Source organism: Salminus brasiliensis, chromosome 9 (genome assembly GCF_030463535.1).
Source record: "Salminus brasiliensis chromosome 9, fSalBra1.hap2, whole genome shotgun sequence".
Classification (NCBI taxonomy): domain Eukaryota; kingdom Metazoa; phylum Chordata; class Actinopteri; order Characiformes; family Bryconidae; genus Salminus; species Salminus brasiliensis.
The window spans coordinates 14,753,918-14,769,714 of NC_132886.1; the positions used below are offsets into that span (position 1 = coordinate 14,753,918).

Consider the following 15,797-nt stretch of genomic DNA (forward strand, 5'->3'; position numbering starts at 1 on the left):
GTCTGCATCGGTATCTGCACCTCCGGCTGCTGTCAGAGGTGAGGACAGGAATTGCAAAGCACATCTTCAAGTACAACAGAATAGAGTTGAGTAAAAAAGTTGTCGCAGCAGATATTCTAGCTAGGAGTCATGACGTCTAACAAACCGCTACAGACGTGCACGTCTGTAGCGGCTCCACACCTAATTTATCAAGATTGGAGGCACTTGGCTCCTCCTCTGCAATTCACACTTCTAGCTGGCCTGAAACTACACCTGAATCAGCACCTCAATCAACTAGTGAGCACCAAGCTTCTATGTTAACCTTAAGACAAGAGTGTTAGCAGAATCTAGTTAGAAGTATATTTAAAACCAGCCTACCTTACAAGCTAAAGATGACCCCAAGTAAAAAAAGCAAGCACACTTAATACTCACCCCAATCTTTGGCCCTAATCCTAACCTTAACCTCAATCACCAGCCTAACACATATCCTAACTTTAAGCTTAATCCTCACCCCAGCACCTAATCCTAACCATAACCTTAAACATCAAGCCAACATCTAATCCTAAACCTGGCACTAATCCTAACTCTAATCCTAATCATTAACCCAACACCTAAACCTAACCCTGGTCTTAATCCTAACCATAGTCATCAACCCAACATCTGATCCTATCCCTGGCCCTAACCTTAAATGTCAACCCTGATCCTACTCTTGACCCTAATTCTAACCTCAATCATCAACCTAACACCCACTCCTAACTTTAGTCCTCACCCCAACATCTATTTCTAACCCTGTTCCTTTCCCTAATCCCAACCTTACTTATCAACCTAATCCTAACTCATCCTAAACCTAATCGTCAACCAAAACCTAATCCAGGTAATCCATCTTGTTGTCAGCAGCATGTCTACAACCGCTTGTTGAGGATGTTGAGACTGTGTGTATCAGATGAACTCATGTCTGAACTGGAACTACATTCTAAACTAGTGGTATTTAGGCAGTTCATTTAAAGTCTCTTGATAATCTACTGGATGTATCAAGATGCTTCTCTATACAGTATACTGCTATATCATTCAATTCAGTTAAGATGTTACTGAGGGTCTGTTGAGCGTTTATTTCTCCTAAAAACAACCACTCAAAATAAAGTGCCACCAAGTGTTCAGAAACACATTCTATAGATTTCTTTTGTATCAGACTGCATAAGCAGTGCCCATGTCTACATCAGTGGGTCCCAACTCTGGTTGGATTCATAATCTGTGCATTCCTCCTGAGGGACAAGGGTTATTCTAGGACCAGGAGTGGGAACCTGTGATCTACGCGAATTAGTGTATTTACCTTTTCTTTCCTCACTGATAGTCCGGCCTTTTTTGGTCTCCTATCATCTTTCAGTAAAGTTGAACATTTTAGTAATTGTAAATACTTATTTATTGTGTACTAATACATCTATAAACTGATATTCTGTAATGGATACAAATCATTAGGATCATAATTTAACGTCGCTGTTAACTGTACGGAAAAGGAAAGTGATTAAAGTGATAAAGGTTGCCCTTTTTCTTTTTAACCTAAATCGAAACCAAATCTGCCCATTTTCAGCAAAATGAAAGTTACTTTCAGGCACGTTGTATGTGTGTGTGTGTGTGTGTGTGTGTGCGCGCGCGCGCGCAGCCTGAGGAAATCATCCCGCTGCAGAACTCACTCCGCTTCTTTTCCACTGTAGCTGGAAAAGTATCAGGGTTCATCTGCAGTGCAGCTAAAGCGTCCTTGCGAAATAAATATTATTGGAGTGAGCAAAGGTGTGACCCCAACTCGTCCAACCTGTTTTCACGGTCGTGTCCTTTACCTTTTTTCCACTCGTGAGCTCGTTTCAGGTCCAGTGTATTTTAACGAAGCCTAATAAACAGGGCCATAAACGCTAAAAGAGCAGCGACGAAGGCGTGGCTTAGCTTAGCTTTACTCGTAAGCACAGTGTGAGCTCCCTCTTCACTCAGTGGATGCTCTACTCTTGCTGAGCGAACAGCGAACTTCTCATCTTTACATTTACCAAAAAAAACAACCCCACCATTTCCTGAATCCACAAACTGGTTCAAACCCGAGCCACTACAACATTTAAGTGATTTGCAGTGCACGGATTCTACAAAAGAGTCAACAGGTAAGGGACTAAAAGTCAAAGTAGCTTGTTTTCTAGTTGTTATTATTATTATTAATTTTTTATATATATATATATTGAAGTGCACATTAGTCGTCTCTCTCACTAATTTCTGTCCCTGTTCGGGGGATTCAGCTCAGTTCAGTTTGCGGGAGGGAGATTTCAGACTACACTGAAATCAATGTGCTCTGCGGTTTCACTAACACATTCAAATGCTGTCCAAGCAGCAATAATACATCCAATTATTCCATTTTTTTCGACGGAGAACGTCTTAAAATCTGAAGGAACTGCCTATTTAAGTGCCTGTTTTTGCGAGGGCTATTTTTAATAACCCTTCCCCCTAATGCCTTTAAACGTGGTTAATCAGTACCACAGAATTGTGAGTTTCATGTTCAACAGGAAATGGAGAGGGGTGGAGGAAGGAGAGGCACAGTGCAAAAAAGGATTTTCTACCACACTAGTTGTGTTGTAGTGTTTGTAGTATTTTGATTCATTTTATTCTTTTTAATCCATTAAATGCTGAAAAATTGGGGCATTAGCTTAATAGGAATCATATTCTATATTTTTGTATTGTATTCATCTTTTTCCTGAGGTCCACTTAATGGTATTTGTGTGCTTTTGTATCCCAAACACTAAATCCAATTTACATGATATTTTACAACCTCTCTATATCTCTATTTAGAGTATAGACAGATAGATAGATAAACAAGCAGACCGACATGCTACCCATATTTACGCATCACTGCAGATAAGTTGTAGGACCTGATGGCAGTCGTGAAGCAGGTGACTGAAGGTGCTTCTGCATATCCCATCATGGATACATCACACCTTCCAGTGAGTTGTGATCAGTTTGTTGGGGTGTCTGGTGTACAGAGGTGTACGTCCACAACTAAAGTATCATTCAATTTACACACATGTTAAGCTTGACTACATCAAATGCCTGCTATGAGAACAGCAAACGGAATTTCGGGTAACATTGGTGTCGTGAGGGGCCGATATGCAAATTTAGTTTCCTATACATGCCGGCAACAACCTGTGGTACATTCTGTACTTTCACACCAATGAAGAGAGGACCCTTCAGTAATGGATCTAAAATGAACTCTATGATCTTAATGTGTTTATGAATTATGCACCTATAAAAACAGATAGATAGAGTTTATAATATCCCGCACTAGATTAATATTGAAACCCTCACTAACCCTATGAATAATCATTGTTTCCACAGCCCATAGTCACTTTACCAGTCAGTACAGCAGTGTAATGACAGAGATTTTCATGCAATTGACTGAAAAATAGTAAAGTGTTCTCATCAGGTAATAAAAAATACATAACTGTTGTTTAAAACAAAAAGTATTGCTCCAAAATACAAAATATTTAATAGATATTAATCAACTGAACATATTAGGGCCAGTTTCCCAGGCTAGATTCAGTCGGAGCCCAAACTAAAAGCTTTCTCCTGTTGTGTTTCATGATGGCACTGCAAATTAAGGCTAGACTGCGCTTAGTTTAGGTCAGAGACACTAAACTGTATGGCAGGTAAACTGGGTTCGGCTTCCTGTACAACACATCTACATCTCAACCCCCAAAGGGCGTGTTCTCAAGTTCGCTCAAACCAATGTGACCGTTGTCAGCTAGTTTGATTTAGCCATCATTTGAACTTATGATTTCATCATCATCTTGTACAGCATGTGATCTGTTTCGCAATCACCACATTTCTCTCTTTCTCTCTTTTTCTCTGTATCCCACTTCCCTAATACTAGTCATGGCTGTCCAGCAACAAGTCATCTCAGTGACAACCCATACAACTCAGAGTTCTGGCACATGGACCACGGGCATCTGCGACTGCTGCTCCGACATGGGAACCTGTGAGTCAGTACCCAAATGGGTATCCATCTAATTAGAACTCTGTGAAAGACGCAGAATGGTTGCTGTAGTGTGGGGAAGCATATGGAGCTTATTAACCAATATATTGTCACTGTTGTAACAAAACTTTATGTCCATGAAATGGTACCTGGAGACTGGAACAGGGTTCTTTACTGTATGTGAATGAAAAGAGCACATCCTTCTTTACATAACTCAGCATAAAGTTATAACATTTTTATAAGGTGGAAGATCCTGCTAGAACATAAATCATAATGTTATGGAAAAAACAAGACCTTTTATCTCGGATATGATGCCTTTTCAGCCACTGGAGTCCAAAAGGTGCTATATGGGGGAGGGGCTTACCACACTTTCAGTTGTTTGGTTGTGGTACGTTTCCAAAAGGGTTTTAAAAACATGATTGTGACCTGGCCATGACCTGATTGTGCAGTGCTGCTGTTTTACACAGTACAAAGGTACTCCCTACCTACTCCCTGTCTACTCATGTTACAGTAATGATTGGTGGTACAATTAGGAATAAACAACAAGATATTTGGTAGTCAGTTCCAAAACCATCGAAATGCTGCAACAAGAGTGGGATGAAGCCTTTGTATAATACAGTATGATAATTTTGTTAAGTTATAAAACAATATTGGGTCAAATATAAAAACAGTGAACTTCATGGTGGTATAGAATTTCTACTGGCCTGCCCAGCTGCCACAAATCTGGAAAAATATATAAATAAGGATTAATAAATAACAAGACAAAATATTAACATGGCAAAAGACATTGGCATGCAGTCTACAGGTGTTCAGATCTAATCAAATTTAATTGTATAGTGCTTTTTACAACTGGTGTTGTCACAAATCAGCTTTACAGAATCAGAAATCTACAACATAAGAGGGTATAAAAAATCGAAGCATAATCATAATATGTCTGTTATAGTGTAGTATAGCTTAATATAATCATAGTAGTGATGGTAAGAGTAATGAGAGTAATGGTATTAATAGTGGTAAAATGTGAAGTGGCAGATTTTAACATGGTCATTAGGCAGGTAGCAGTGGCTGGTTTTGCACGGGTGGTGGGGGATCCTAGTGGGCAGACTGGTGGGTGGCAGCTGGTCTGCGGCAGGTAGAGGGGACCCAAGCTGTCAGTCTTACAACAAGTCAGGCTGGATGAGTGGGCGGCCATTTACTCAGAGAAGGTAAAGAGAGAGAGTTAGTTCTGAATGGATTTATGGAGAGCAGAGAATGTTGAGCAGTATCAGAGTGTGGCTGACAACTCCGGCAGGTTTGACTATAACAGCCTAACTAAAAGGAGAGAGCCAGAGGGTAGCAGTGCAAGGGAGCACCCTGAAACACTGGCATCCATCTGTTCCACCATCTACAAACCTAAGTGACAACAGCTTCAGCATCTCAGTGTAATATAATTCTTTGTGTCCATGATCCCCTGGATCTGCAACCTTTATCCAAGGGAAACATTAATTACCAAACGCTACAACTAAACAGATGAGTTTTTAGCATAGACTTGAAGATTGAGACTGTGTCTGAGTCCCAAATATTATCTGGATAGTTTTTCCAGGCTCTTCTCCCTGCTGAGGCTTTCTGAACTTTGGGAACTACTAAAAAAACAGCACCCTGTGATCTTAGTAATCGTGATGGTTCATTATCTGTAAAAAGATCTCGCAGGTACTCGGGAACGAGGCCATGTAGGGCTTTTAAAACAAATAATACTGGGTTATGAAACTCACTCAACCTGTTGTGGCACAGCATGTCAGCAGTAGTGTCCAGCCTGGACATAAACAACAAACTGACCTGGTTCCCAGCATTGGCTTAACCCCAAATACCAGCTACCAAGTAGGAATTGGTTTATGTACCCAACTCAATTTTTGTTTAGTCTTTGCAAAGAACACAAGCACACTCAGGAGACTTGTCAAGATGCATCTTGTCCACATTTAACAAATCCACGCTGATTTATGTAACAGAAGGTCCCAAAAAAAGGTCCCCCAGATGTATGTAACAGAGTTACTAGATTGTACTAGACTAGAAATGTGCAGTTATTTAGTGCTCTTTAAGCACTGACGATACACTCATAGAAGCATATTCTGTATCACACTAACAAAATTGATCACAATCCGATATAGCCCAGCTCTAGTAAGAAGTCTCTTCAGCTTTACTAATATATGGTATTTTAGAGTGTCAGTTCTAAGGTGGAACATATGTGTATACATTGTACACTAATTTGTCGTAGATCCTGCCGTGGTTGTTTGGTAGTTAATGCCATTGACAGCACACCTGTCTCCCTTTCTCACAAACCACTCATACGACACATAGTGCGGAAGTCTCGCTGAAAGGAAATGACGGATGTGTTATTTCTTTAATGTTCCACTTCTGATAAGACTCACAGTCATCTCACTTTGTTTTGGGGTTTGGTTGACAGAGTCAGAATTAGTGAGAGTGTATGTTTGTGTGTGTGTGTGTGTGTGTGTGTATGTGCTATTGGGAACAGTAGAGGGATGAGACAGAGAGAGGAAAGCTGAGCAGCAGCAGAACAGAGGGTGATTTAGTGTAGATGGGGAGTACAGTGGGTTTGTTGTTTGGAGATACACTGGTATTAGCATACTGGAATGAAAACTGAGTGGGATCTGCTTTCATGTACATAACAACATTTACAGTTTCATTTGTGGATTGACAGTATATCTGAAGGTAAAGCTCATTTGAAGCAAGAAAAAAAAAACATTTAAACAAGTGAATGTGACTTTTTTTTTGGATAAAGATTATGCTATGAATTAGGCCTAAGAAAAGGTTTTCTCCTTTTCATTTTCATTGGTATAACTGAGTGCTTTTGACCACACACAGTTAGCCCTCAATAGTTTATTATGCTTATGCTGACATTCCAAGATGAATAAACACAATTTCTACTGTGTACATGGCGAGTGTTCCAAAAAGCAAGGAAGGAACTCATTCTTTTCCTGAGATATTATCACCACGTCACACTAAAACAGCAAACACCCAAAAACAATCTAAAGCCTAAATCACTGGTTTTGAACAAAGAGTATTGTTTTTTTTTCTATTTTAATCAAGATTTCACAGCATGTGGAAAACGTGTTAATATATGACAACATACTTTAGTAATAACCAGTCATGCATCCTTTTCTTGCCATACAAGCTCTTATCTCACATTTCACTGGTACTTTAATGCCCACATCCTTTGAAATTCTCAGTTCAAGACTTTAGTTAAGCCATTTATGTTAGGTCATCAGTTCAAGACTTTACAGTTGGAAATTGTGTTTATTCTATAAATATTTTGTTATAAATTGGAGATAAACCCCCAAGTAAAACACAGCTTTAATCCCCTAAATGTCCAGAAGCAGACTTCACTTGACGTATAGTTGACATATAGGTGTCATTGCATTAACTCCCTAGACCCAGTATGTAAGCCCACACTTCAGTTCTTGGCTCTTATATCTACATTACTGCTCCATTTCTCAGATCTGAACTAAACTTCTCAAAACTATTTCTCCAACCTCCACATGATCAAGTCATTTGCGCACACTATAAAAGCCATTTCTCATTCAGTTTGAATAAATAGCTTTGGCACAGCTTTGACATGTTCATTCAAATGCTTTTGTCCACTGTTTCCTACATTTGCAAATCACTTGTTCGTACAAGTTAGTACAATCTTGTTCGTAATCAGTGACGAAATCTTATTATGATGATTCTGATACATTGATTGACATAATTACTAAGGAACTAAGTTATGGACTTTTGCTGATGATCCATTGTATGTTGCTGTTTGTATGAATAGTTTTGACAAATGTCCATTAATATTTAAGAAATGCAGTGACTGAGAAAAACTTACATCAGTTTCATAGGTCCTAAAATAGAGCTTTGAGGGACACAAAATATGCCTAACCAAATAATGCACAATAGTTTTTGCATAACTAAATAATAAATCTAAAGTTCCAAGGATTAATCCTTCAACTTGTGTGTGTGTTGCAGGTTGCTGTGCACTGTGGTGTTTCCCATGTATGCAGTGTCAGACTGCATCCCAGTATGGCTGGTGCTTCTGCATGCCTCTTCTGGACTGCTGCCTGACCGTGTCCTGCTGCCTCCGCAGCAGCATGAGGGAGCGCTATGGCATTCATGTAAGACAAACACACCGTCTTTAAAATATGTTTACGTTCTTTGTAGCTAAGAAGGGGCTGTGGTACTTCAGGGGTCCATAATGCAGCTGGCTCACCACAATTTGTTTCACTTTTACAAAATGTAGAACTGTAAGGAACAGACTATGTCGCAATTTTCTGCACCAGTAAATAAGCAAAAGAATCACTCACACTCTCACCTTCTCAGTGGAGTCATGACATGAGACTTCTCTTGCAGTACTAAGTCTTTGTGATCACAACAGTCTGTCAAATGATTTAATCAATAACCAATACCAACCAAAATAGCTAAATATTAAAAATAAATATTTAGCACTCTCCTTCTTCCTCCCTCTGTTTCTCAGGGCTCCTGCTGTGATGACTGCTGTACGCTTATGTTCTGCTACCCGTGTGCTTGGTGCCAGATGTCTCGCGAAGTAAAGATTCGTGCCCACGCCACAACTTCCACTGTTGTTACTCAGCAGATTCATGTCTAGGCCTTGCACTGCCCTTTAACTGTTCAACAGTTCAAAATGTTCAGGCCATTGTGAATGCACCTTCAGTGTGGAAGTGCATTACACCACACACACACACACACACACAGAAAAATATCTTCCATTTAAAGGTAATACATTTTTCTTTTGAATTAAAAAGTTGACTACACATTATAAATATATATATATGTGTGTGTGTGTGTGTGTGTGTGTGTGTGTTTTCACAGTACTGAGCTATAGCCTTAGGCAATTAACATTGTTTCAAACTATGTAACTCAGCAGTGCATTGTTGCTAGTAAATAGCTGTATAACATTAGAATAAGTACAAATAAATAGAAAATATGTAAACAGAACTGTTTTAAACACAGTTTCCTTTAATGAAAGATAAATTAGATGATAACTGACTTTGGAAGTAAGCGAACACACTGACACATAAAATACATATGTATTGTTTATTTGTATTTATTCTAATGTTAATGTTATATTTTTCTAGTGTTTACTACCCAGATAAATAGATTCCTATATAACTTGTCTTATTTGTCTTGTGCAAATACAGCTATATATTGTCGCTGTCAGACAAAAGCCTTACCGTATCTCTATTTTTGACATTTCTGACATTTCTGCCAGATAAATCTGGCAGTTGTTCTTTACAATGTGTCACAATTTCATGATGAATGGACCAATAGAAATGCTCCAGAGGGACATGGGACAAAATCTTCTCCCATTGCCTTCGTTTGAAAGTAAATTTTATTTTCCTTCTCATGCAAAGTTGCCATTTTGGAGAGACAAGGTTTTTGTGTGACTGCAACGGTATATAAGTAACTGCCTTTTAGTTTATAGATATACAGTTTGGCACACGTTTTACTAAATCAGCACTCCCATGTAAGATTCTCTTGTTAGCTTTGCATTTTGGTACAGTTTTGTTCTTTTTTTGATAGTTTGATAAATAAAGCAAAAAAGTTGAGATAGGTTGTGGTGATGTCTCTGCATTACTGGTTTGCCATAGAAATGTTGACAGAAAGGCTGAGAAAGGGAAGGGCTTTTTGGAAGGGCTTCATGCTTCCTCTATTTGCAGTTCAGTTCACATAAGTGAGACTTTGGCTTCTTTATGTGGCTAAAATTGAAATTGTGCTGGGCGATTGCAGCACATCTGGGTTGTTTTAGGGTTTTACAGGAAATAACTGAGTGACATTGCAATATTCTAGTTGGTTTTATTTCAGAACTGGCATCATTGCTGCTGTTCTCCTACACCTCCCTTTTGGAATCCTGTTATCTTTGCCCGGCATCACTGACCCCACAGAGCACTGAAACAAAAACACACACACGTACACACACCCACACAATACCATTTGTGTAGCTAATTAAAATAGATGAATTTTCAAAACAAGATACAGACATATTCTACATAATTGGGATGTCTTTTATTGAACACATGAATTCCCAATGTTGGAAACCGTTAAAGAGTATAAACAAGCTAAGAATGACCAATATATTGTTGTATTAAATCTATTATATCTGGCACAATCTTCTCATACATACCAATCAGCCCTAACATTAAAACCATTTGTCTAACATTAAGTAGGTTCCCCTCGTGTCGCCATGAACTCCACAAGACTGCCAAAGGTTTACTGATCCCTTATGGCCTGTAAGCTGTAAGGTGGGACCTCCAAGAATCACATCAATGAGCCTTAGGTGTCTATGACCCTGTCATCAGTTCATCGGTTGTCCTTCCTATGAGCACTTTTGGTAAGTACTGACCACTGCATACTGGGAACACCCCATAAGACCTACCTGATGCCTGATCTCAGACACACCTCACACAACAAATAAGGTTCTTTTTCAAACCAAAGACATTCTTGTATAGCTTTACTCAAAGAGCCCGCTGTAGCACCTTTATTTACTAGAGTGTATAGCTCTTACACACATATTTCCTCAAATTTGATCACTAGGCAGCAGATACTACACTGCAGTCTTCCCTCGTCAAGTCCAACTGTCAGATGTGAGCTTAATTAGTTTGCCAACTATACTAGTGAAAGGCTTTATTTAGCCAGGGAGCAAAGTTTAAACATGACTCAAGCCATTGATTAGCTGCCAAGTTCCTAAAATAAAAGCTATTTATTTTTATAATGTCATAAAAATGAGTTGATGGAGAGAGTAAACAGGAAATACAGAGTCTTGGGCCTGTAACAGTTTGGAAAACCCCTGTAATTGTGCTAGTTTTATTTCCATAATACATTTTGAATTAACACAAATGCTCAGAAAACTGTGTACCTGTTGTTGACCAGCTTGCTTGCTTGTGAAACGGTGCCCTGTTCTGCAGATGTAGACTGCACTTCACTGCCCATTGCTCCGAGCTTCTCAAGCTGCAAACTCATTCTGTCGAACACAGGGACGACGTGCCCTGCCCTGGACTCAAACAGACAGTCGTAAATTATACTGCTTATATACCAGTAACAGTACACAAGCAAAAAACAAAAACAAATTACATTTTAAATGTTCATTTTAGATACCTGTCAGCTTACAGCTTACAGCTTACAGCAGCGGTTCCCCAAGTTTTTCATGCCAAGACTCACTGCTGTCTAATGCTGTCTAGTATAATGTTATTTCAGTTATTTCAATCAGTTAAAGAATAATACTAATTGTTTTGTGTGAAAATTTGATCCATTGTGATTCTTCAATATGAACACATGAACATTTAGTAACATGTAGACATTGTCTTTCTCATCTATGTTGTCAACTACTGACCTTAGTTTCCCTCTTAGCACAAATTAGCACAGTATTCACCTGAATACTAATCATTCCCATCCATGTCTCATTACTCATTGCCTATGTTTCCCTTATTGTAACTTTGTACCCTTGCAAAGGACTGCCAACTTTACTGTTGCGTACCGAGCAGTTTCTCTTGTTTGCCTTGCCTTGTTTCTGACCCTGTTTACTCTTCTTTGTTTCTCTGTGGTTTGCCCCTTTGGTTTTGGTCGCCTGGTTGTGTTTGGCTTTCTGGTTTTTGACTTCTGGCTTGCCTCATTATTTCTTGCCCATGTCTGTTAGTGCTGCTTTAGCTCTTGTTATCAGGGTAGCGTCTAACATTGTCAAAAACCTTTGGCATCGCTTTACCTCCGCAAGCGTCTGATTTGTTTGGACAAACGTTACAGTTACACCCCTACTGCTCATACAAGTTGCCCTGTATTAATTATTATTGATTAAATATTAAGTAATCATTACTACTAGAAATATTAAAAACATAGTACAGTAGACAGTAGAGAAATATTCAGGCTCTGAATATATTTTCAGTAAAACACATAAATTGTAAAAAATCACATGACTGAGAACCTTGATCTCTGATCACAGTAGTCATGGAGTATGCCTTATTCACAGAAGTGATTACACTGTTGCCTGATCTCGCCACTGACCTTCAAACACTCAGCAGCCACCCGCTCTAAATACGTCTAACATGGGCAAATATTTAGGACGATCTCGTACTCAGAACAATATTTTAATGTCCGAATACATCAAGAATAATAACAGTACTGTAGAAAGGTGAGTTTGACCAGCCCTTCTATTGAACATAGTCTATTTGGAAAAGAAAAAAAACATAAAAGAAGACCTCTTATTTTCCACACACACTCACAGCTTGGCAATTTCGTTGGCTTGTTAGCATAATTGGTTAATCTGGCTGGTAATAACTTCACGCTCTCTCTCACTTTGCCGCTGGAACTCACGAAGAAGAACCAGAACCTCCCTCTGGTCCTCACATTCCTGTTCCACAACCTCCCTGACCCAGGAAAAAAAAAAGAATGGGGGTGGAGGTAAATGGGGAGAGAGGAAGAGAGGGAGAGAGAAAGACAGAGAGTGAAGGTCAGAATGAGGAGGGGAGCTGGCAAGAGATAAATGTTTGGGAGGTTGGAACACAACTTCTGCTCTCCTGATAGCAATTCCAAATACCTTTCAGGTCCGAGTATGGGCTGTGTCTGTTCTTATACACTATATGGACAAAATTATTGGGACGCCTGCTGTTTCCTTGTTGTTTCTGAAAACAGGGGTCTCAAAAAAAGAGTTTATCCTGTCCAGGGAAGGCTTTCTACTAGATTTTGGAGCAGTGTGGTGAGGATTTGATTGCATTCAGTCACAAGAGTGTTAGTGAGGTTGCAGTATCGGTTGATCACCACCCACCCAACCAAAAACTCATTCCAAATGCGTTGGCTAGAGCACCATCAATCCAGAGAACACAATTTTTCACTGCTCCACAGCAATGCCGTGGGGATTTATACCCCTGTAGCCCACGCCTGGCATTGGGCAAGGTGCCAATAGGTTAATGTTTATCTGCTCCAGAGAGTCCTATTCTATTAGATAAGATGTGTGTATGTGTTTGTATGCATTTGTAGCTCTATGTCAGCAAAGTTATCACCACATTTCTTATTAGGTAAAATGGCACTCCCTGCCATTTTCTCCCTGGCCTCACTTGCTAGCCAGGCCAGGTGTCTGTTAGCTGATGCAACACAACTAACAATTAGTGTTCTCCTTCAAGTGTGTTAAACTGCCCAATAACGCTGCAACTGTAGTGGCAGTTGTGGTTGATGGTGGTGGGCTTTATGTGACTCTGAGGAAGCACATGCTAGCCTTCACTCTCCCATCAGTGGTAGCATTGTGTGATGGGGAGTTTCAACTAGTGTGATTAATTGGAAATGACTGAATTGGGCAGGAAGATACTGAATTACTAGGCATCACTACATCCAAATTAACAGGGTCAACTTGTGCCATTTGCCATTTCTACATAATTAAGACTTCCTGACAAGAAACACTTACTGTGATAAGGACACAATATCATCAGACCGCCCACACCTTCTAAAGCTTGTACTGTGTAGTCGGTACCAATACCTGAGTTCGGTCAACATGTCGAAGTCTTCCTCCATTCTCTTCCTCCGCTGGGCACAGCTAGGTGGCTCCACAGAAATATTAGAGCAGGAGGGGCGACGTTTGCAGTGAGTGGCATGGGTGAAGCAGATTTCAGAAGGCATCCAGGCAACAGCATGAGCTGCATGGCATTGAGGGTGAGGTTGATGGTGAGGGCAGGGGTGGATGCAGATACCAACTTGAGTGTGAGTGTAAGCAAGGTGGCCGGAAGCGTGGAGCTTAGAGACATGGTGTGGTTGGGGAGGTGTAAAAGTAAACTGGGTGTTTGCGGGAGTGTGGGTGTCAGGGGTGGGCTTTGAGAAGTGAGTCTGCTGGGAGATCTTGGTGCTGTTTGTCTTAGAGCTTTCTGGCTCAACAAGACGAGTCAGCAGGGTGCTGAGAACTCTATAAAAAATACAGATGACAGAAAGCCACATGAAAACCTCCTTTTTAATATATTTAAACATATAGATATTTGATCTTCATTTAAACAATATTAAAAGGTAATCTAACTGACTGAAGACATGTTAAAAGTATAAAATGTAAAATGTAATTAAATAAAAAATACTATTTACTATAGTATTTTAAAAAATATTAGAACATCCCCACATTTATTACTACTTTTGGAGGAGCCTGTCTTATTTAAACCCCAGACATTTAGTTTGGTTTGCTCTTGATTGATAAAGTGAGTGTTATCACCAAAGAAGGCTGTTGATGAAGATGAGTCTGGGAAGGGATTTTAAAATCTCAGACCAATTAGAAATGGGCCTTTCCACTGTACGCTAAATCCTTTACAAGTGCAGCAACTGCCAACATGCCAACAAGTCTCCAACAACCCAAAAATGGCACTATGGGATCTACCATGGGATCTACAGGTAGCTCTTCCCACAGCTGAAGTCAAAGTACAGCATCTACCATACGAATCCAAAGTAGAATTTTTGGACACAGTAACATGTTTTTGCGTAAACCAGACACAGCATTGAAACACAAGAACCCATAACAACTGTGAAACACGGATGTGGAAATGTCATGGTTTGAGGCTGCCTTTCTGTAGTAGGGCCTGGAGATCTCTCCACCATAGGACCCACTAGGATTTTTTTATTAGAGAGCACTGGAGGAAAATGTGGGACTATCTGTCTAAAAACTGAAACATCTCACAACTGAAAGAATTCAGCATGGAGGACTGGGAAAACCTTTCTCCCAGTTGATGTCGGAGACTGGTAGATCATTATAGGAAGCATCTAACTGAAGTTTTTTCAGCCAAGGAGGGAAATGCCAGATAATAGTGCATATGGTGTCCTAACTTTTTACTTTTTACATTTAACAATGTAACAATTCAGTTTTATGTGTTTAGCTATATTCTCTTCATATCTTAATGCTGTTTAAATAAATATTAATGTCCACATATTTAAATAGAATAAAAAAGACAAAGGATTTTATGGGGTGTCCAAACTTGTTTACATGCCTTTAGGAGCACTGTATAGTTCTATAATTGCAGCTGTTTCTCTGCATACTTTGTTAGTCTCCTTTCACCCTGTTCTTCGATGGTCAGGACCAATACAGACCAGGTAGTATTTATGTCATTAAGGTAGTATTTATGTCATCATTCTCAGAACTGCAGTGACACTGACATGGTGGCTGAATGTTAGTGTGTGTTGCTCCAGTGCTGCTGGAGTTTTAGACACCCTGATGTCACTGCTGGACTAAGCATAGTCCACCAACCAGTAACATCCGGCCAACAGTGTCCTGGATGAGGCATCTGTCTCCGACTTCACATCTACAAGGTGGATCAGCTAGGTGGAGTGTCTAATAGAGCGTACAGTAAGTGGACACAGCATTTAAAAACTCTAGCAGCTCTGCCCTGTCTCTTCCTCGTGAACAAGCACAACACACACTAACATGCCACCACCACACCAGTGTCACTGCAGTGCTAAGAACAGCCCACACCACAAATATCTGCTCTGTGGTGATCCTGTGGTTTCCTGGCCATTAAAGGACAGGGTGAAAAAATGTTAACAACGTAAGCAGAGCTGATAAAATGGGCCGTGTTTATTCCAAACCAGGGGTGATCATAATAATATAATATATGATTAATATATGAGTAATGAGCAATATTGTAATTGGAAAAGAAACCATCAAACTACATTACAATATTACCGTAATCACTATCCTAAGGTTATATGCACTATGAACTTATTGGATTTTATTTTGTTCTCTACCTGAACTGTGTGCACACTGAAGAATAACATATCCATTTTCCACAGCAAGCTCTCGCTCTGGCGTTCCAATTCT

At 39.7% G+C, this 15,797-nt stretch overlaps 1 protein-coding gene across 1 annotated transcript; it reads left to right on the forward strand.

Moving 5' to 3' along the window:
- Positions 1-1,665: 1,665 nt before the first annotated feature.
- Positions 1,666-9,583, forward strand: ponzr1 (plac8 onzin related protein 1). Its single transcript, XM_072687544.1, has 4 exons — positions 1,666-2,123; positions 3,881-3,985; positions 7,982-8,127; positions 8,487-9,583. Exons 2-4 carry the CDS (start codon positions 3,883-3,885, stop codon positions 8,616-8,618), a joined length of 381 nt encoding a protein of 126 aa, XP_072543645.1. The 5' UTR covers positions 1,666-2,123; positions 3,881-3,882; the 3' UTR covers positions 8,619-9,583.
- The last annotated feature ends 6,214 nt before the right edge of the window (positions 9,584-15,797 follow it).

What these genes read in the sequence shown, in the direction of transcription:
- ponzr1 (XM_072687544.1), top strand. Translation starts at nt 3,883, where the DNA reads ATGGCTGTCCAGCAACAAGTCATCTCAGTGACAACCCATACAACTCAG. An exon ending in CTGCTCCGACATGGGAACCT is followed by an intron (nt 3,986 to 7,981) that starts GTGAGTCAGTAC and finishes TGTGTGTTGCAG; the next exon opens with GTTGCTGTGCACTGTGGTGT. An exon ending in GGGAGCGCTATGGCATTCAT is followed by an intron (nt 8,128 to 8,486) that starts GTAAGACAAACA and finishes TCTGTTTCTCAG; the next exon opens with GGCTCCTGCTGTGATGACTG.